This window comes from Schistocerca cancellata, chromosome 8 (genome assembly GCF_023864275.1).
Source record: "Schistocerca cancellata isolate TAMUIC-IGC-003103 chromosome 8, iqSchCanc2.1, whole genome shotgun sequence".
Taxonomy (NCBI): Eukaryota; Metazoa; Arthropoda; class Insecta; order Orthoptera; family Acrididae; genus Schistocerca; species Schistocerca cancellata.
The window spans coordinates 604,338,182-604,360,254 of record NC_064633.1 but is presented as its reverse complement, the minus strand read 5'-3'; the positions used below and the strand labels follow the sequence as shown (position 1 = coordinate 604,360,254).

Below are 22,073 nucleotides of genomic sequence, written 5' to 3'. Positions count from 1 at the left end.
CAATCCTTGTGCAGTAGATAATCTTAAATGACATGTTATTAGAGAAATTAACATCACATCTGCAGAATTACTGTGTGTAACATCACACAAAAGCAACATCACACAAAGTCAGACATGCCTGGATGTACTTGGCCACCACTTCCAGCACCTCTTTTAAACAGGTAACTACATATTTTTAATGTTTTTATTATCTGCTCTATTTTAGTTAGTTCATTGTTACTCAAATTTCGGGCATGAGGCATACAGTTTTATGTGGGTCACCCTGTAGTACTCCATTGCATCTGCATAGGCCAGTAACCCTGGCTTATTGTTGGGTGCTTCATTCATTCTAGTCATAAATTAACCATTTTAAGATGACCTTACATAAAGATCATCATATTGTCTTTTGAAAGATAGCTGTGTAATTAATTTTTTTGTGATTCATGAGGAACCACTTTACTTTAGGCCAATTGTTTGCAGTGTAATCTCAAATTATTAAATACAACAAATAAGGCAGGGCCTTTCAGCTGTTTATAATGCACCCCATTACTTTTTATAAATAAAAAAAACATTTGAGGTGCTGAGAACCAATACACCAAAGCATCATCAATTTTGAGATTTTAGCATTCTTGTGACATCTGTTGACCTTATGGTGAACCAGCTTTATCTATATCTGTAGGCCCATGCTGTACATATGAACATCCATGAAAAGCAGTCTCAGAAATTTCTCAGATATTCATTTCCATATGAGCCTAAATCACAAAGCATACTTTCTTTTTCTCATTACATTTATGTTACAAAGTACAGTGAAGTATTATGGATTATGGCATGAGTGTTGTGTGAAGTAATGAAAGATATACCTTTGGGTACACAATTTTCACAGTTCATTCATCACATTCCAAACACATCATAATAAGACTGCTTGCATACTTTTTATTTTTGTTGGATTGTTTACATCACAGACTGTGGTGAGGCTTGACAAATCGGACAGTATTGTATTACTGCCTTTGAAAATTGAGATACTCAGAATTATCCTTCTATGAAAGCAACACAATTGAAGTGCAAGCATCTCAATTAAGAAACTAAATATGTGCAGGTACATATCAAAATATACAATTTATTTACGTCTTTTGATTGTACTTTTAGTTGTACAGTGCCTCTACAAAATTGAAGGACTTTACAACATATGTACTTAAAGTACATAAGATGAAGTTCCCTGTCATGCTGGAATGCATAACATATTACACATACCAGTATGATTTTTTCTTATAAAACAGTTATATACAATATACACTATAATATTTTCAAAGCACACTCCGTTGAACAATTTTAATTCGCTTTGTCTTTGTTCACCTAGTGCAGTGCACTGAAATATAAGCTTAAACAGCTTGGATACGAATATGTCAAAGTAAAAATAAGGCAGGTCGCTCTTCTTCAAAGTTTACTTCTCGTAAAGTTTCTGGTAGCCATTTTTGTGCTACATAAATATCACAAAATGTCGCATTTCATCAGGACACACACCTCCATCGTTCTGCTGCAATAACAGGTGCTGGCTGTGAAAGGACGAGTCTCGGTGTCAACAGTTACACTTTGGATTTCGACCAGCTTGTCCGGTAAACAATCCGGAAGCTGGAACTCTCTTCGAGTCTCTGAGGGAACTGCAGTGTCGCAGCAGGTATGTCTTCACGAGATGGGCTCCAGCAGGGCCGCTCCCCCTCACGGGGAGGAGGAAAACCTCTGCCTGCTCTGTAACTAGGAACTGTGAGGCCGCAGCGGGCGCGGCTCCGGCCAGGGGTTGCTGGCACTGGCGTGGGCGGTGGTGGGGGAGAGTGTTCACCTCCCGGTCACATGTTGACCTCCCACAGCTTGAGGTAGTTGTCCACAACCTCGAGGAACCACTGGCGGCGTGCAGCATCCTGTAAAGAAGGGATGGCAACATTTTTTTTTTAAGCATCAGTGTTTCAACTTTTGCATATCGATATGATATACTGGAGATATATATATATATTTTCACTATACTGGACATGCCATTTATTAAAAAAAAAAAAAAAAAACTTATTGTCAAGTGACGGTTGTGATGTTTGAAACAGCAGTTTGTTATTATTGAAATTTGGTGTATGAGAGGTTGAAAGTCACCTGTTGAACTGCAATTATCAATATTGAATTTTTGTATTCTACAATTTAGTCATTCTCTTGAGGTTGCTATCACGGTTTTACTACAAAGATGAAATTCTATACTATAACAAACCAGAATTATGGCCATCTTTGATCAACAGTAAATTACGATCCTTAACTTGTTTGACAAAAATTGTTATTTCACCCTTTCTTCAGCTATTTTGTACCCAAAATTGCAAGTCTGACATACAAAAGGAATGCCTTTTAGGATTGGTGAACTGAATGGAAATTTAAATTTCACACTTTCCAAGTTTTTCTGTAATACTTCAGAACATTATTTTTGTTTTTTATTTTAAAACAAGTTATTATCCTATAAATTCCACTTGTTCAACTCGACCACAAATGGCATGTATTTCACACTTGATAATATTTTGGTACAAAAATATCTCATAGTATTTTATCAACCATTAAATCAAAAACTCTTATAATCTTTCAAATGAAAACTCAATTTTTCATAAATAAGTAATATGGAAGCATTGAGCAAGGACTGACTAGAACAGAGGACAGGAATATGAAAAGAAGACGAATGGGTAGCTTTGAGTGATGCAACAGTGAAGGCAGTAGAGGATCAAATAGGTAAAAAGACAAGGCCTATTAGAAATCCTTGGACACCACAGGAGATACTGAATTTAATCGATGAAATGAGAAAATATAAAAATGTAGCAAATGAAACCAGAAGGTCTATAAAAGGGAGATAAACTTCAAAACAATATTACAGAAACGGAAAAGGAAGTAAATGAAGAGGAGATGGGAGATAATACTGTGAAAATAATTTGACAGAGCACTGAAATACCTAAGTTGAAACAAAGCCCACAGAGTAGATGACATCCTGTCAGAACTAATGACAGCCTCGGAGAGCCAGCCGTGCCATAACTCTTCCAAATGCTGTGCAGGATGTATGAGGCAGGTGAGATACACTCAGACTTCGAGAAGAACATAACAATTCCAATTCCAAAGAAAGCAGTTGCTGACAGGTGTGAATATTACTGGTCTATCAGGTTACTACATCATGGCTGCAAAACAAGACATGAATTCTTTACAGAAGAATGGAAAACGTGGTACAAGTTGACCTCAGAGAAGATCAGTTTGCATTCCAAAGAAATGTAGGAACACTTATGGCAATACTGAACATAATAATTATCTTAGAACATAGATAAAGGAAAGGCAAACATATATTTTTAACATTTATAGACCTGGAGAAAGCTCATGAAAATGTTGACTGGAATACTCTCTTTGAAATTCTGAAGGTAGCAGGGTAAAATACAGAGAGCAAAAGCCTATTAAAAACTTTTACAGAAACCAGACGACAGTTATAAGAGTCGAGGGACACGAATGGGAAGCAGTGATTAAGAAGGGAGTGAGGCAGGATTGTAGCCTACCACCAATGTTATTCAATTTGTAAACAAGAAAAGAAGTGAAAGGAAAATTTGATGAACAAATTAAAGATCAGTGGGAAGAGAAAAAAAAATCTGCTGACATCATAAATCTGACAGAAACAGCAAAGGACTTGGAAGAACTGTTTAATGTTATGGGCAGTATCTTGAAACGACAAAACAATATGAACATAAAAAAAAATTAAAAAAACATGGACAATGTGTTGTGTACACAGTTCCACATAGTCAGCGTGTACACAACTTTCCCACTAGAGCGCACCCCGCTAAGCACAAAAGCGCAGGCGAAGCGCTCGTCCGTCTCCGCACTACAAGATGGCCTGCCTTAAACACGGACCAAATTCTGCTTCCGCTGATCCGCATATTAATATGTAATGCAGCCAATGAGATTGCTGCTAACGTAGAACCTTTTCTCCTCGTGGATCACACTCGTGCAGTGATACCTGAACGCGCGAGGTATTATAAGGAGTGTACAGACCTCCGATCAGTCTGCATCAGTCTGTACCAGTCTGCATTAGTCTGTACCAGTCTATAGTCAGTCTGCAGCTAACAAGATTACCATATACCTGTACATAGCCGTGAAGATAAATGTATAGACACTTTGTCAAGTGTCAGAGATATGTGAGAATAAGATTAACGTACCAAGACCAAAGGAACTTCAGAATGTCAGTTGTAAATAGCATCCTAGATCAAATTACCTAATGTCTATGGCTTTTTATTATTTTAATAAATGTGTGTGAAAATTAATCAAGTTCTATTTAAAGTTGGACACCGTCAATCTGCTACTCTAAGCGTGCAAGTGGCATTTCTATCGTCTGACCTAACGGCAGAAGATAAACACGCCACGATAAGACCACGAGACATATTTCTGACACTCGACTACTTCATTAGAGCGACCAGTCAAATAATCTGATGGTGTGTGTACTGAAGGCCTTACAGTACGCACACCACACAATGGAATGTAGTCAAATTGAATCAGCAATTAGCAATCATATACAACCGCTCGATAGATCTGTACGTACAGATTGGAAAATTGCGCAGAAGGGTAGTAGGAGTAATCCATCGAACTACAGACCTACATCATTGACGTCGGTTTGCAGTAGGGTTTTGGAACATATACTGTATTCAAACATTATGAATCACCTCGAAGGGAACGATCTATTGATACGTAATCAGCACGGTTTCAGAAAACATCGTTCTTGTGCAACGCAGCTAGCTCTTTATTCGCACGAAGTAATGGCCGCTATCGACAGGGGATCTCAAGTTGATTCCGTACTTCTAGATTTGCGGAAAGCTTTTGACACCGTTCCTCAGAAGCGACTTCTAATCAAGCTGCGGGCCTAAGGGGTATTGTCTCAGTTGTGCGACTGGATTCGTGATTTCCTGTCAGGAAGGTCGCAGTTCGTAGTAATAGACGGCAAATCATCGAGTAAAACTGAAGTGATATTAGGTGTTCCCCAGGGAAGCGTCCTGGGACCTCTGCTGATCTATATAAATGACCTGGGTGACAATCTGAGCAGTTCTCTTAGGTTGTTCGCAGATGATGCTGTAATTTGCCGTCTAGTCAAGTCATCCGAAGACCAGTATCAGTTGCAAAGTGATTTAGAAAAGATTGCTGTATGGTGTAGCAGGTGGCAGTTGACGCTAAATAGCGAAAAGTGTGAGGTGATCCACATGAGTTCCAAAAGAAATCCGTTGGAATTCGATTACTCGATAAATAGTACAATTCTCAAGGCTGTCAATTCAAGTAAGTACCTGGGTGTTAAAATTACGAACAACTTCAGTTGGAAAGACCACATAGATAATATTGTGGGTAAGGTGAGCCAAAGGTTGCGTTTCATTGGCAGGACACTTAGAAGATGCAACAAGTTAACTAAAGAGACAGCTTACACTACACTCGTTCGTCCTCTGTTAGAATATTGCTGCGCAGTGTGGGATCCTTACCAGGTGGGATTGACGGAGGACATCGAAAGGGTGCAAAAAAAGGGCAGCTCGTTTTGTATTATCACGTAATAGGGGAGAGAGTGTGGCAGATACGATACGCGAATTGGGATGGAAGTCATTAAAGCAAAGACGTTTTTCGTCGCGGCGAGATCTATTTACGAAATTTCAGTCACCAACTTTCTCTTCCGAATGCGAAAATATTTTGTTGAGCCCAACCTACATAGGTAAGAATGATCATCAAAATAAAATAAGAGAAATCAGAGGTCGAACAGAAAGGTTTAGGTGTTCGTTTTTCCCGCGCGCTGTTCGGGAGTGGAATGGTAGAGAGATAGTATGATTGTGGTTCGATGAACCCTCTGCCAAGCACTTAAATGTGAATTGCAGAGTAGTCATGCAGATGTAGATGCAGGTGATGCTGTGGGAATTAGATTAGGAAATGAGACACTTAAAGTAGTAGATGATTTTGGTACTTGGGCAGCAACAGGTCTAATGAAGGACAAGGCAGAGAGGATATAAAATGTATAGTTGCAATGGCAGAAAAGCACAGACATCTGTTAACATCGTATGACCTCAGTTGCAAGCTTTGCTACAGCGCAGAATGCCACACTGGCCGCGCGGCAGTCAGAAGAGTCCCCACCTGGAAGGCGGGCGCGAGCGTGCGCAGGTCCAGCTGCAGCAGCGCCTCCTCGCGCAGCAGCCCGTCCAGCCGGCGCAGCAGCGGCGCGTTGCCGTGCAGCTTGAGCAGGCTCGAGTAGGCCAGGAAGTAGAAGTGCTGGCGCAGGTTGTCGGCCGCCCACGCCTCCACCGTCGCGTTGCCGCTCGCCGACTGGATGGCGCCGATGTGCTCCGCGTACCACGGCGAGAAGTAGTTGGACAGCTCCTCGTTGCTGAAGTCCGACACGCCCTGCGTCTTCAGCAGCTGCTTGATGCGCCGGTAGATCTGCGGCGTGAACACGAACACCTGCAACGGCGCGTCGAGTCAGCACTAACTCTCTGTTACAGATCGCCACCTCTCCCCGGTCCACAAGTGAGTCTACTGCAGTAGCCCTGGCGTGTTACTAGTGCAGTGAGACTAGCTTGTCACGAGTGGTCCCTTTGTCTTTACACATTCAAAAAAAGACGCACAACGAAGAAATTTTGGAAATCGATAGATGTGATGTGCACGTACAGACAAACAAATGATTGCAATTTCATAAAAATTGTATATCTGATTTGATCCATTATAAATGGTTTTTGAAAGCCTGCGACCGTAGATACAATAGGTTTGTGTAAAAATAAATAAATCTTCTGCTACCAGTCACGATTTTTCTTTATTTTACTACTCGCACGACGCGTTTCGAGAAATAATTCCCATTTTCAAGTGCGTTTTTTGGTGTGTATTAAGCCATTTCTTTTGATGTTGTCAGTGTGTGTGAGTCTGCTTCATTTTGTTGACTTTTACTGTAATACATAAGAAACGCGATTTTTATGCATTACAGTAAAAGTCAACAAAATGAAGCAGACACACACACACGCTGACAACATCAAAAGAAATGGCTTAATACACACCAAAAAACGCACTTGAAAATGGGAATTATTTCTCGAAACGCGTCGTGCGAATAGTAAAATAAAGAAAAATCGTGACTGGTAGCAGAAGATCTAGTTATTTCTAAACAAACCTATTAAAAATTGTATAATTTATTAAAGAGAGAGAGCTTCAAATCGAGCAAGTCAACAACGCGTTGGTCCACCTCTGGCCCTTATACAAGCTTTGCACTGATTGACAGGGTAGTTGGGATGTCCTCCTGAGGGATATTGTGCCAAATTTCGTCCAACTGGCGCTTTAGATCGACAAAGCTCTGGAGCACATCGGTTCCATTTTCCCGCAATACATCACAAAGTTCTTCCGTGCATGTCTCACCACGAGCTGTTTCACGTGGAATGGCGATTTCTACGAACAGCTGAAAGGCGTCGCCACGGGTAGTCCTCTTAGTCCAATGGTGGCCAACATCTTCGTGGAACAATTCGAAGCACAGGCACTGGACTTGGCGACTTACAAACCCAAGGTGTGGTACAGATACGTCGATGATACTTTCGCTGTGTGGAGCCATGGTGAAGAACAGCGCTGTGACTTCCTTAAGACACTCGAACAGCCTCCATGCCATCATAAAATTTACCATGGAAGTAGAAAGGACAAAAAAACTGCCATTTCTAGATGTGCTGGTCACAAGGGATGGCGAAAACCTGGGACGCAGCGTGTATCGAAAACCGACACACGCGGACCGATACCTGCACAAAATATCAAACCACCACCCGAGCCAGAAAAGAGGCACGATTAATACGCTCGCAACGCGAGCAGGACGAATATGTGAGCAGCAGCACCTCAGACGCGAAATGCAACACCTGGAAAGTGTTTTGAGGAGCAATGGGTACTCCACAAATTATATTAGAAGTGTAATAGAGCCAAACACTCGGCAAAGTAAGGAACCAGAAAAACAAATGCCTTTCTGCCATACACTCCCAGAGTGACGGGCAGAATAGGCCGTATACTGCTCAAAAATGGCGTAAAGATGATTTTCAAACCGACAGGGGAGATCAAAGAGTGTCTTACATCGGCAAAGGAGAAAACGGACCCACTTGTAATGTCAGGAATATATCGTATACCATGCACATGCGGAAAGTTTATGTCGGAAAGATTGGATTGGACTATCAATCAGCAAAAAAATGGTTCAAATGGCTCTGAGCACTATGGGACTTAACATCTGAGGTCATCAGTGCCCTAGAACTTAGAACTACTTAAACCTAACTAACCTAAGGACATCACACACATCCATGCCCGAGGCAGGTTTCGAACCTGCGACCGTAGCCGTCGCGTGATTCCACATTGAAGCGCCTAGAACCGCTCGGCCACAACGGCCGGCTATCAATCAGCACCAGGATCAAAGAACATAAGCGACATTGCAGCTTGGGGCACGTGGAGAAATCGGCCGTGGCAAAGCACGCACTGAGTGAGACCGACCACGTAATAAAATTTGCTGACACGGAAGTTCTGGCTGTAGAGAAGCACTATCACACGCGCTTGTTCAGAGAAGCTGTTCAAATGGTTCAAATGGCTCTGACCACTATGGGACTTAACTCCTGAGGTCATCAGTGCCCTAGAACTTAGAACTACTAAACCTAACTAAAGGACATCACACACATCCATGCCCGAGGCAGGATTGGAACCTGCGACCGTAGCGGTCGCGCGGTTCCGGTATGTGGCGCTTATAACCGCTCGGCCACTCCGGCCGGCAGAGAAGCTGTAGAAATACAAAAACACGTGAACAGTTTCAACAAGAAAGAGGAAACCCTTAAGGTAAACGGATCCTGGCTTCCCGTACTGCACCGAACGACCGTCGCAGGTATCAAGAGGAAAACCGCACCGGAAATGACGGCGGAGAAGCCCTCGGGCGTTGGCGTGCCAGGTACATATAGTCTGCGGCCGCAAGCTCGGCTGGAGTTCACCACCGACAATGGAGGGTGAAGCTTTTACAATGCCAGCCACTCATGCTAGCGAAACGTCAGTAAAATCATTAGATGAACGTCGGCCGAAGAACCCGAGAGAGAATAACACAAAATCCATTACTATAAAATGTGAGACTGCAACGAGAAAAGGTTAATTTCTGGTGCGAGCGAACGACGCAACCACCCTGATTCTGAACATGAACAGCCTTCAGCGTACTCAGGATTTTAGAGCTCTACCGTCGGTCTAAGCCAAAAAGTTTTGAAGATATAAAAACATATACGTCAGTCTTCTGTATCGTTGATTCTCAGTTTAAGCTGGTGATGCTCTTTGACTTACAAGCATCGTATTTCTCATGGAGGTATAATACTGGGAGATGGTGCTACATACTTACCCGGTACGTTGGTTTGAAGCCAGCTCCTCCATGTTAGATGCTCCAAGGTATGAAGAGATTATTATTTACTACTCGTTCTTGCTCTTAATTTCCATCGTGTCAACAGTCTCGATACTGTTGCTCGAAAAGACCGTCGGCGTCCCTCGATGGATTCCCATTTCAGTTCCTGAAGCATCTCCGTGTTGTCCGAACCTACCGGTAACATATCTAGCAGCTCGCCTCTGAATTGCTTCGACGTCTTCCTTCAATCCGACCTGCTACGGAACCCAAACACTAAAGCAATATTCAAGAACAGGTCGCACTAGCGTCTCGTATGCAGCCTCCTTTACAAATGAAATGCACTTTCCTAAAATTCGCCCAATAAACCGAAGTCGACCTTCCGCCTTCCCCATCATTGTCCTCACGTGCTCGTCCCATTTCATATCGCTTTGCAACGTCAGCCCCAGATATTTAAAGAGCATGACTGTGTCAAGCAGGACACTACTAATTCTGCATCCGAACTTTGTGGCTTTGTTTTTCCTACACATTCGCATTAACTTACTTTTCCGGCATTGAGAGGTAGCTGCCATTCGTCGCACCAACTAGACATTTTGTGTAAGTCATCATGTATCCTTCTAGAGTCACTCAACGACAACACCTTCCTGTACTCCACTCCATTATCAACAAACTATCACAGATTGCTGCCCACGATCTCCGCCATATCACTTATGTATACACAGAACAACAGCAGTCCTGCCACATTTCACTGGGGCACTGCTGACGAACCCCTTCTCTCTGATGCCAAATGAGAGTATGTTCAGCGATTGTGCAGCAAATCAAAGCTAGGGATATTGGTCTGTAATGTTGTGCGTCCGTCATTTTATCCTTCTTACACTACTGGCCATTAAAATTGCCACACCAAGAAGAAATGAAGATGATAAACGGGTATTCATTGGGCAAATATATTATACTAGAACTGACGTGTGATTGCATTTTCACGCAAATATGTTATACTAGAACTGACATGTGATTACATTTTCACGCAATTTGGGTGCATAGATCCTGAGAAATCAGTACCCAGAACAACCACCTCTGGCCGTAATAACGGCCTTGATACGCCTGGGCATTGAGTCAAACAGAGCTTGGATGGCGTGTACAGGTACAGCTGCCCATGCAGCTTCAACACGATACCACAGTTCATCAAGAGTAGTGACTTGCGTATTGTGACGAGTCAGTTGCTCGGCCACCATTGGCCAAACGTTTTCTATTGGTGAGAGATCTGGAGAATGTGCTGGTCAGGGCAGCAGTCGAACATTTTCTGTATCCTGAAAGGCCCATACTGGACCTGCAATATGCGATCGTGCATTATCCTGCTGAAATGTAGGGTTTCGCAGGGATCCAATGAAGGGTAGAGCCACGGGTCGAAACACATCTGAAATGTAACGTCCTCTGTTCAAATTGCCGTCAATGGGAACAAGAGGTGACCGAGACGTGTAACCAATGGCACCCCATACCGTCAATCCGGGTGATACGCCAGTATGGCGATGACGAATACACGCTTCCAATGTGCATTCACCGCGATGTCGCCAAACACGGATGCGATCGTCATGATGCTGTAAACAGAACGTGGATTCATCCGAAAAAATGACGTTTTGCCATTCGTGCACCCAGGTTCGTCGTTGAGTACACAATCACATGCGCTCCTGTCTGTGATGCAGCGTCAAGGGTAACCGCAGCCATGGTCTCCGAGCTGATAGTCCATGCTGCTGCAAACGTAGTCGAACTGTTCGTGCAGATGGTTGTTGTCTTGGAAACGTCCCCATCTGTTCACTCAGGGATCGAGTCGTGGCTGCACGATCAGTTACAGCCATGCGGATAAGATGCCTGTCATCTCGACTGCTAGTGATACGAGGCCGTTGGGATCCAGCACGGCGTTCCGTATTACCGTCCTCAACCCACCGATTCCATATTCTGCTAACAGTCATTGGATTTCAACCAACGCGAGCAGCAATGTCGCGATACGATGAACCGCATTAGCGATAGGCTACAGTCCGACCTTTATGAAAGTCGGAAACGTGATGGTACGCATTTCTCCTCCGTACACGAGGCATCACAACAACGTTTCACCAGGCAACGCCGGTCAACTGCTGTTTGTGTATGAGAAATCGGTAGGAAACTCTCCACGTGTCAGCACGCTGTAGGTGTCGCCACCGGCGCCAGCGTTGTCGGAATGCTCTGAAAAGCTAATCATTTGCATATCACAGGATCTTCTTCCTGTCGGTTAATTTCGTGTCTGTAGCACATCATCTTCGTGGTGTAGCAATTTTAATGGCCAGTAGTGTATATGCTGGAGTCACCTGCGCTTTCTTCCAGTCGCCTGGGACTTCGCGCTGGGCGAGAAATTCGTGTGACGAATAGTCAAATGCTGTATAGGGAAATGAAAAAGTAAAAGCTGCTAGGCCATCTACGTGTATTGCGTCCGAGACTCTCCATTTCCATACACTAATTCACTTTCTCGGCGCAATAACAGGGCTCGAATATGCGAGACTGGAGACAATACCTTTCCAGAGATCTGGAACGGCTCCACGCTGATACGGTGCGACGCCGGCTACATGGGAAGCAGGACCCTGGTTACGTAAAGAGGGGAAGTTGCGAGAATGCGAGCGTACGCAGCCGAATAGCGCCTGCCTGCCGTCTGCTCCAGCGGAATCACCAGCGAAGTGGTGCGGCAGTGGCGGCGGGGCGCGCTTGCCCAAGGCGTGAAAGTGCCGCCCGTGTTGCGTCACAGTAATAGCCGGCCGGCGGGCAGCCAGTAGCTACAGGGGACAATGTCAACAGCTGTACTTACTTGGGAATGATTTATTGAGAAGGGGTTGGACCCCCATTTGCCCGTAATACAGCTGCGATTCTTCCTGGAATACTGGCATGTACAGTCAGTCTCCAGTGGAACTAAGCCACTTTCCGATCAGAACCTCTTCAAACTCCTGTAGTGACGGGGGAGGGGGAAATCTGCTCCGGGGTCTGTTCCCCAGTACCGCCCACAAGGCTTCCATAATGTTCAAGTCCGGGGACTGTGCTGGAAGACGCTGCAGTTCAGTTGCATGCTATTCATAACACCATTGTACTGTCGCGGCTGTGTGAATGGGTGTAGTATCGTACTGAAAAATGGCATCATTGTTGGGGAACATCTGAATCACGCGGTGCACCTGATCACCTGAAATGTTCACATAATCGTTGGCTGTAACACGGTCTTTGAGAGTAGTGATGGGAGCAGCACAAAAGCATGATACGGCTACCCACACCGTCACACTTTCACCTCCATGCTTAACCGCTGGAATCAAGCAATCAGGATTGCAGGTTTGTTTTGGCGCACTCCAGACGTAAACCCGGCCCGATGTTGGAAATAACGAAAACGTTGACTCGACGGATCATACGACGTGTTTCCACTGATCAGCCGTCCACGGTTTACGCTCCTGACACCATGTTTTACGCTTCTTTCCGTTGGTTGTCGTCACTAATAGTTTCCGTATGGCAGATCGCCCACGAATATTCGCTTTATGGAGTTCTCGGCGGACAATGTCGATAGATACGTGGTCTCGAAGATGGCTATTGAGATCAACAGTCATTTTAGCGCCTTCGTGTTGTTTTGACACAATTCCTCTTAATGTCTTTTGATGTTTCGTGTAGGCTGTCATGACTGCTGAAGCAGTTGATCTTGAAACATTCAACAAGTTGGCTTTCTTGGTTACTGATGCTCCAGCTAATCGAGCCCCCACAATCTTCCCTGTTTACAACTCTGTTAGGTCTTTCACTGCACGTCGACCTCTGCCTCTGAATGCAAATACGAAGTGTGTACTACTCTTAAACAAGCTCCACTGATGCCTGGTCCGTACTGAACACACACAGTCCAGTGCGACACTTGGCTTACCTGCGTTGTTGACCGCCAAACACAGCCATCCCATTGCTACCACTGGTAACATTATTTTGCCTATCCCCTGTAGCTATCTCACTCATCTCAGTGTACACGCGTCTTCTGCCAGTCGCTTGAACAGTCTCACAGTACCTCAAAAATGGTTCAAATGGCTCTGAGCACTATGGGACTCTGAGGTCATCAGTCCCCTAGAACTTATAACTACTTAAACCTAACTAACCTAAGGACATCACACACATCCATGCCCGAGGCAAGATTTGAACCTGCGACCGCACGGTCGCGCGGTTCCATAGTGTAGCGCCTACAACCGCTTGGTCACCCCGGCCGGCACAGTACCTCCAGCAAGAGGCACTCTCATATCAACAAGTTTCACGACAGGTGGAACCACCATTTAAGATATTTTTCCAAAAAACAATAAATTTTCTTTCGGTACAAATCGCTTCATCGTTGTGAACTTCGTATTCTCACGGCGTCTTCTTACACTACTGGCCATTAAAATTGCTACACGAAGAAGAAATGCAGATGATAAACGTGTATTCATTGGGCAAATATATTATACTAGAACTGACTTGTGATTCCATTTTCACGCAATTTGGATGCCTAGATCCTGAGAAATCAGTACCCAGAACCACCACATCTGGCCGTAATAACGCCCTTGATACGCCTGGCCATTGAGTCAAACAGAGCTTGGATGGCGTGTACACGTACAGCTGGCCATGCAGCTTCAACACGATACCACAGTTCATCAAGAGTAGTGACTTGCGTATTGTGACGAGCCAGTTGCTCGGCCACCATTGACCAGACGTTTTCAATTGGTGAAAGATCTACAGAATGTGCTGGTCAGGACAGCAGTCGAACATTTTCTGTATCCTGAAAGGCCAGTACAGGACCTGCAACATGCGATTGTGCATTATCCTGCTGAAATGTAGGGTTTCGCAGGGATCTAATGAAGAGTAGAGCCACGGATCGTAACACATCTGAAATGCAACGTTCACTGTTCAAAGCGCCGTCAATGGGAACAAGAGATGACCGAGACGTTTAACCAATGGCACCCCATACCATCACTCCGGGCGATACGCCAGTATGGCGATGACGAATACACGCTTCCAATGTGCGTTCACCGCGATGTCGCCAAACACGGATGCGACCATCATGATGCTCTAAACAGAACCTGGATTCATCCGAAAAAATGACGTTTTGCCATTCGTGCATCCAGGTTCGTCGTTGAGTACACCATCGCAGGCGCTCCTGTCTGTGATGCAGCGTCAAGGGTAACCGCAGCCATGGTCTCCGAGCTGATAGTCCATGCTGCTGCAAACGTCGTCGAACTGTTGTCTTGCAAACGTCCCCATCTGTTGACTCAGGGATCGAGACATGACTGTACGATCCGTTACAGCCAAGCGTATAAAATGCCTGTCATCTTGACTGCCAGTGATACGAGGCCGTTGGGATCCAGAACGGCGTTCCGTATTACCCTGCTGAACCCACCGATTCCATATTCTGCTAACAGTCATTGGATCTCGACCAACGCGAGCAGCAATGTCGCGATACGATGAACTGTTCTTTTATTCGTTTCGCAGGGTCTTGGAACGCCCACACAATTGACTGCTGCTCAGTTTGCGGCTCGTATGAGCATACTCAAGTTTCGTCTCCTGTTCCTATCTTACACCAACAGACACGATCTTAGCCTGAAGCGCAAGTCAAACTGTGCGGGATCCACGGGGAGCAGGTCTTTTTCGCAGCTAAATATCAACGTAGAATCGAATGTTCTCCAGTCCTGAATATTCCTAACAACGTCCCTGTCTCACTTTATGTTATCATATGCCGATCACCTTCAATCTTACTGCGTGCTGGATCAGTGTTTTTTGGAACAACAAACTAGTTCGATCGACCTTCACGAAATTCATGGCTGACGGAAGCACAACCACGACAAAAGTCTACAAACCTATTGTAATGGTTCAAATGGCTCTGAGCACTATGGGACTTAACACCTTAGGTCATCAGTCCCCTAGAACCTAGAACTTAGAACTACTTAAACCTAACTAACCTAAGGACATCACACACATCCATGCCCGAGGCAGAATTCGAACCTGCGACCGTAGCAGTCCCGCGGTTCCGGACTGCAGCGCCTAGAACCGCACGGCCACCGTGGCCGGCTAAACCTATTGTAAACAGGCCATCGTGAAGGTTACCGAAAAAAATGGTTCAAACGGCTCTGAGCACTATGGGACTTAACATCTATGGTCATCAGTCCCCTAGAACTTAGAACTACTTAAACCTAAGTAACCTAAGGACATCACACACATCCATGCCCGAGGCAGGATTCGAACCTGCGACCGTAGCAGTCGCGCGGCTCCGGACTGAGCGCCTAGAACCGCTAGACCACCGCGGCCGGCAAGGTTACTGATTACGAAAATTTTAACCAAGCGATTCGTGCTATGTCCGTTGAGTTAGGCCTTTACGAATGTGCATATTCGAGTAGCATTCACTGTATGGGCGAAGAAATAAGTAGCAATACGGTGGTGCTACCAGTATGTTTTCCTATGTATTCACAGCAGCGACAAATTACTTCGATTTTCGCCACCCTTCGAAAAATAACGTGCTTAATGAGCGCGGTTTCTTTTAAATTTTTTTATGTCCTGCTCTTTGAAGCTGTCTCGAGGACAGCTCAAAAATTAACGATTTTTGCATCTCACTTATTCGTTCATGAGCTCAATTATTTCGGTAATTTCGTTATTCTGTTATACCACGAAGAAATCTTTTAATGAAGCGCCGGCAGGGGTGGCTGGGCGGTTCTAGGCGCTATAGTCTCGAACCGCGCGACCGGTACGGTCGCAGGTTCGAATCCTGCCTCGGGCATGGATGTGTGTGATGTCCTTAGGTTAGTTAGGTTTAAATAGTTCTAAGTTCTAGGTTCTAGGGGACTTATGACCTCAGAAGTTAAGTCCCATAGTGCTCAGAGCCACAAGTTCATTCATGTATGGAAACTTCCTTCGGATTCCTCTCACATTTCGCAAAATACCAAACTGTTACCACTGTCACCTCGAAACATTCTACCACAGAGTACTTGAGCTGCCGCCCTCAGTTTACCGCACACGCCCACTGCTTGCATTTCGAGCGTCCAGGCGCACGCGTGAGTTGCCACTGCGCGTGGTGCATGCATGCTTCCCGCTAAGCAGTAACGGGAGCGGCTGCATACGCAGCGGGCGTCAGCAAGAGGCGAAACTAACGCCGGACGCCGCCACCCTCTGTGTCTACACTAGACGAACACGCGAACAAAAGCAACACACATTCCAAGTTGCGTACGTGCATATCGTATCTTCACATCTGGCACGCAGTCGGCGAGTTCCGAAGCTTAGAAGAAACACTTGCCGTGATCCACGAATACAGCGTGTCAGGAAAACTGCAGGAATTTCTCACCAGCAGTTTGTTTACAAAATGTATTTATTGGTTAAAATTCAAACCACTCGTAGCGATATATTTGTTTTATAAATACAAGGGTGGTTTGAAAAGTTCTCGAAACAGAATAGAAAAAAAATTACTTACATCACTGAAACTTTTTCTTTATTTTTCAATGTAGTCTCCCTGTAGATTAATGCACTCGGTCCAACGATGTTCCAGTGCCTTGATCCCATCTCGAAAATGAGTTTCCTCCAGGCATGCAAAATAGTTGTCAACTACGGCTATCAATTCTTCGTCTGAAGTGAATCTTCGTCCGCCAAGAAAAATTTTCAGTTTTCGGAAGAGATGGAAGTCCGACGGAGCCATATCAGGTGAATAAGGCGGGTGAGGCAACAATTCGTACCTTTTAGTTCATGTAATTTTGCCTTAGCGACGGCATATGTGTGCGGGCGCGCATTGTCTTGATGGAAGACGAATTTCTCCCTAGCTAAATCTGGCCTTTTTTCGCGTATCTTAGGTGCAATCTGTCTACGAGGTTAGCATAGTATTCTCCAGTAATTTTTTGCCCTCTGGGGAGATAATCTACAAACAGAATCCCCTTCATATCCCAGAACACTGATGCCATGACTTTTCCCGCCAAAGGAATTGTCTTTGCTTTCTTTGGTGGCGGACAATCAGCGTGTTTCCGCTGCTTTGAGTGTTGTTTTGTCTCTGGGGTATAGTAATGCACCCAAGTTTCATCTGTGATCAGAAACATACGCTAATAATCTTGTTCGTTTCTCCTAAATCGGGTTAAACATTGTTCCGATATGTCCATTCTCATGCGTTTTTGAACCAGCGTCAAGAGTCGCGGCACCCGTCTTGCAGATTTTTTTTTTCTTTCTAAATCTTCGGTTAAAGTGTGATATACCCTTTCAGATGACAGCTGGCAAGCGTGAGCAATTTCACGCACTTTCAGTCGGCGATCCCCCATCACAATTTCCTGCAGTTTTGCAATGATTTCTGGAGTAGTGACACTCCTTGGCCGACCACTGCGTGGATCATCATCTCAGGTCTCCCAATCAAATTTAAATTCATTTGTCCACTTGGCAACAGTTGAATATGAAGAAGCAGAGTCCCCCAGCGTATTCTGGAAATCGGCATGAATGTCGTTTGCGTTCATATGTTTCTTTGGGAAGTTGTCACTACTCGAATCTCGATTTTTTGCATCTTCGCAAATCACTACGCGGGAACAACAACAGAACCACGTCACCGCCACAGCTCTCTTCCAAGAGCACTTGACGTGGCACGTGTTTACAGGCAACAGTCCAATGAATATCACGTGAACAAATCATTGCGCTATCGCTGACCTCTCGTGGTGATTATGAGAACTTTGCAAACCACCCTCGGTAAAACTGCCTTTTCTTGCTGCAACTAATTTATTTCACCCAGACGCGTTTCGACTTTTTTTTATTCTAAGGCATTTTCAGTGGGATTTACAACGATGCAATTTTGTTTTGATATGTGTTATTTTTATGTTTTTATGTTATCAAACAGCTCACGTCGCGTTTTTTATGTAAATAAGTGATTACTTACAGTTTATTGGCATCTGTGTTTCCTCTTATCTGGTCTGGGGGTTGCACTACCACTTCATTTCCCGAAACGCGTCTGGGAGAAATAAATTACAGTTGCAGAAAGAAAAGGCGGTTTTATTTACAAAACAAATATTTCTGAGCTTGCTGCGGGGGATGGCCACGCAAATAACTTGTTAAGTCGTAGCGACGGCTCTTTTTGCTTGCAAGTGAATCTCATGGAGAGAAACACCGTAGTATAGGGCTGATAGTTTATTTAATAAACAAACTTACGTGTTTCATCACTGCACTGGTTAATTTGCAACATTAAATTACTAGGATACTATCATATTTTTACAGTAAATTTATATAATGATGGTCGTCCGCATATCATGTTTCACTGACAGAAATGGAAAGTGTTACACTCTGAAGTACCAGCGCGATGTTTATCAAACTGTCTGGCCTGTTGGTCTAGTGTAGAGAAGCAAGAAGATTCTGCGTATCAGAAGGGAAACGAGCGTAAGGAATTACTGCTTTAGTTTTAAAAAGAAATGGTCTGATGCAGCGAGAATTTGCTCATGACGGAATTTGTGAATTTTATTGAACTCTTCATCATCATCAAATGGCTCTGAGCAGTATAGGACTTACCTTCTGAGGTCATCAGTCCCCTAGAACTTAGAACTACTTAAACCATCACACACACCCATGCCCTAGGCAGTACTCGAACCTGCGACCGTAGCGGTCGCGCGGTTCCAGACTGAACCGCCTAGAACCGCTCGGCCACTCCGGCCGGCCATCATCATCACTTCTTTTTGTAAAGAAGAAGATGATTTTTTTTAGTTACAGGGAAAATAAAATATATAGTTTTTAAACTCTTTTCAGAATATGAGGACAAAATTTTATGTTCTAAACCGAGGATGGTTTATTTTTCTCTTATCAAATCATACAAAAACCAGTTAGTGATACACATCCAAATGAAAACTATAAGTGTGTAATGTCAACGTTCAAAGAGAAGACTTATTTCGTCAACTCGCTGACAAAAAGTTTTTCTTTTCCATTTTTACTTCCAGTTTCAAAAGAAGAATTATTACTTTCTACATCTCAGCGCATTTCCAGGACATAAATCACTTCCCATGGCAGAGGAAGCCCTCGCCATAAAGGAGAATGTTGGCGACTGGCAGGACAGGCTGTAACGGCTGGGTGGAGACACGATCAAAAACAAATGGTATAGAGCGTGGCTGGAAACCGAGGGGCCGTGGGATCGAATCCCACCTAGCCTTCACCTCTCGGTGAGTGAAACTTCGTCAGGGATGACACATGGTTCGTATTCCACGTTGAACTGTAGGTTCCCTTTCCCTGGTAGAGTCACTGGGGTAGGTTAGGGACTCTCAAGACAAAGTGGCGTGGCTTGCACCAGGTTGTTGAGCCACACGAAATTATTATTATTATTATTATTTTATTCTCAGATGGGTCGTTGTTCTCTTTTCTTTGCAGTATTCTTTGATCTGTTCACTACGTTTTTCCTTCCTGTCTTCTGACCACTTCATACAAAGTTTCTTCACTCTTCGACCTTAGAATCCTTCCACATCCAGTACTTTTCCCGTGAACACTTCTCTGTCAGTTGATTCTCCTGCTTGAAAGTCATTTTTTTCTAAATTATTTTTTACTTCATGATACAACTTCTTGTTGACTTATTATCTCACAAATAATTGAAGGTCTTTTGAGATAATCTACTATCTTGCATTTGATATAAATGTCCCAAAATATGCCATTCTTCTTTTTCTCATTACTTCGAATATGTTTCCTATGTTTCGATAAATTTTGTCATTACTATGCAATTTACAACCTTCCATAGTATTTCATGGGCATAATATTTTCCTAATCATTCGCCTTTCTCGTATTTCTAATTTAATTATATTACAGTATAATGCCATACAACCGTTTGCATATTCACATTCTGGCTTCACTACTGTATTGTGATGCCTTGTTTTTCGTTTCTAGACCGGCATTTTTTGCTGTGCAAGTCTTTTGTTATAACGTAAGACCTTCCCATTTTATGTTACATTTCATCTAAACAGCTTTTCCAAACCATTTTGTTGCATTTTATTCAAAAGATATTTAAATTTTTTAACCTTTTCAGTTGGTCCAATATCTGTTTTCAAAAATTTCTAGGTATTTTAATGCTTGTAAGAAACCTATGTTTCTCTGCATAAGTTATTAAGCCGGACCTACTGACTATTTTTTTAAGTATTAATTTGTGTTACAGATGTCACAGTTTGAGAAAATACAGCAAAAGCATCGGGGAATTGGAGACAATTTGTTGCAATATTTTTGTTTCCTCTTCCCAACCTTACTTGTGAAATCTCATATTCACTCTCACTATTTTTTCTACAACACAATTAAAAATAATTGGTGATAAGCCATCACCTTGCTCGTGTTTATGTCGAAGAGCTGATATATTTCTCCCATAAATTTCAGCTTAGATACTGCGTGAAAGTGTTTTAATAATTACATTTGCTAATTTAGACGTCACACAGAATTATTGGATGATTTTATCTGTAGTAGAATTCAGCTAATATGTGGCGACTGACTGGCTTTAAGATGAAATATTTGTTCAGAACATGATCTGCTCTTCCTAATACCAACTTGCTGTTCACTCAAATTCATTCAGTGTTGGTTCCACCCTGTTTAGTAAACTCTTGGAAGATATTTTATATGCATCTGTTGCAAAGAAAATCTTCTGTAGTTGTTAATGTCTTGTTTATTGTTCTTACACAGTTGATGTACAAGACTATCTTCCACTGTCATGAATGTTTTTTCTGTTTTCCATATTTCCTCGAAGATTAATTTTACGAGGCTATGCTGAAAAGAAATGCCTCCCCATTTTTTTACGCTGTTCTCAATATCGTTTACATGTCATGCGTATTACCTGGTCAACTTTCCTGCTTTCCTGACGCTATTTGCAACACTCTGCCGCTAGAATGCTCAGAATTGTGGCGTCTAACATGGCGGTGTATACCGTAACTACATCGGTTCGTGAGAAACAGTGTGCTCTAATCGAGTTTCGAATTCTAAGAGTACGTCCTCCCATGGCGCACCCTCTCCTTCACCATGACGGTGGCAGGCCACACATGAGTGCTGCGACATCTGTAACAACCCGACGCCTTGACAGTTCACTGCTATCGGTCATCCTCCTTACAGTCCCGACTTGGCCCCATGGGATTTTCATCTGTTCCCAAAACTTAGCGGACACCTTCGAGTACTTCAATGTGATAGTGGTGAAGCGGTGCAAGCAGAGGTGAGGTTCTGGCTCCGTCTCCAAAGTCAGACATTCCACAGTGACGGCATCAACAAACTGGTCTCTTGTTGAGAGAAATGTGTTCGTCGCCAGGGCGACTGTGTTGAGAAATAAATGAGTACACATGAAGGATAAATATGTAGAACGTTACCAGCGTTTGTTTTATTTAAATTGTTTTCAGAGTTTTCGCATGAAAACTTCAGTCGCATTACTTTTCAGAAAGCTGATGTAGCTCACTTTTTATTTTTGGTAGAGACCACTAAAAAAGTTCCGCTGTAATAGTCTTCTCCGCTAGCTTTATATTTTAAGGTTTTAATTATTACTATTATTATTATTTTATTATTATTATTATTATTATTGTTATTATTATCTATCAATCTTTTTGGAGATGTTCGTCACGTTATGGTTATTAAATGATACAACTTGGAGCTGACATCCACTATGAACATCAGAAAAAGTATGACCCCATATGACACGAACACACTCCTGTTTTCTTTCTGGTTTGGGTGAAATTTTATCCCTGTTACATGAGGACTTAATCGAAAAGTT

General features: G+C 43.5%; 1 protein-coding gene across 2 annotated transcripts in view; it reads right to left on the bottom strand.

Annotated features, from left to right (window-relative positions):
- Nucleotides 1-892: 892 nt before the first annotated feature.
- The window catches only part of LOC126095032 (torso-like protein), a 525,311-nt gene continuing 504,130 nt past the window's right edge, over nt 893-22,073 (bottom strand). For both annotated transcript variants that reach the window (XM_049909694.1, XM_049909695.1), the window contains 2 exons: nt 6,127-6,450; nt 893-1,895 (listed from right to left, as the gene is read on the bottom strand). In XM_049909694.1, the coding sequence (XP_049765651.1) occupies nt 1,824-1,895; nt 6,127-6,450 (396 nt within the window). In that variant the 3' untranslated portion in view covers nt 893-1,823. The remainder of the gene's footprint in view (nt 1,896-6,126; nt 6,451-22,073) is intronic.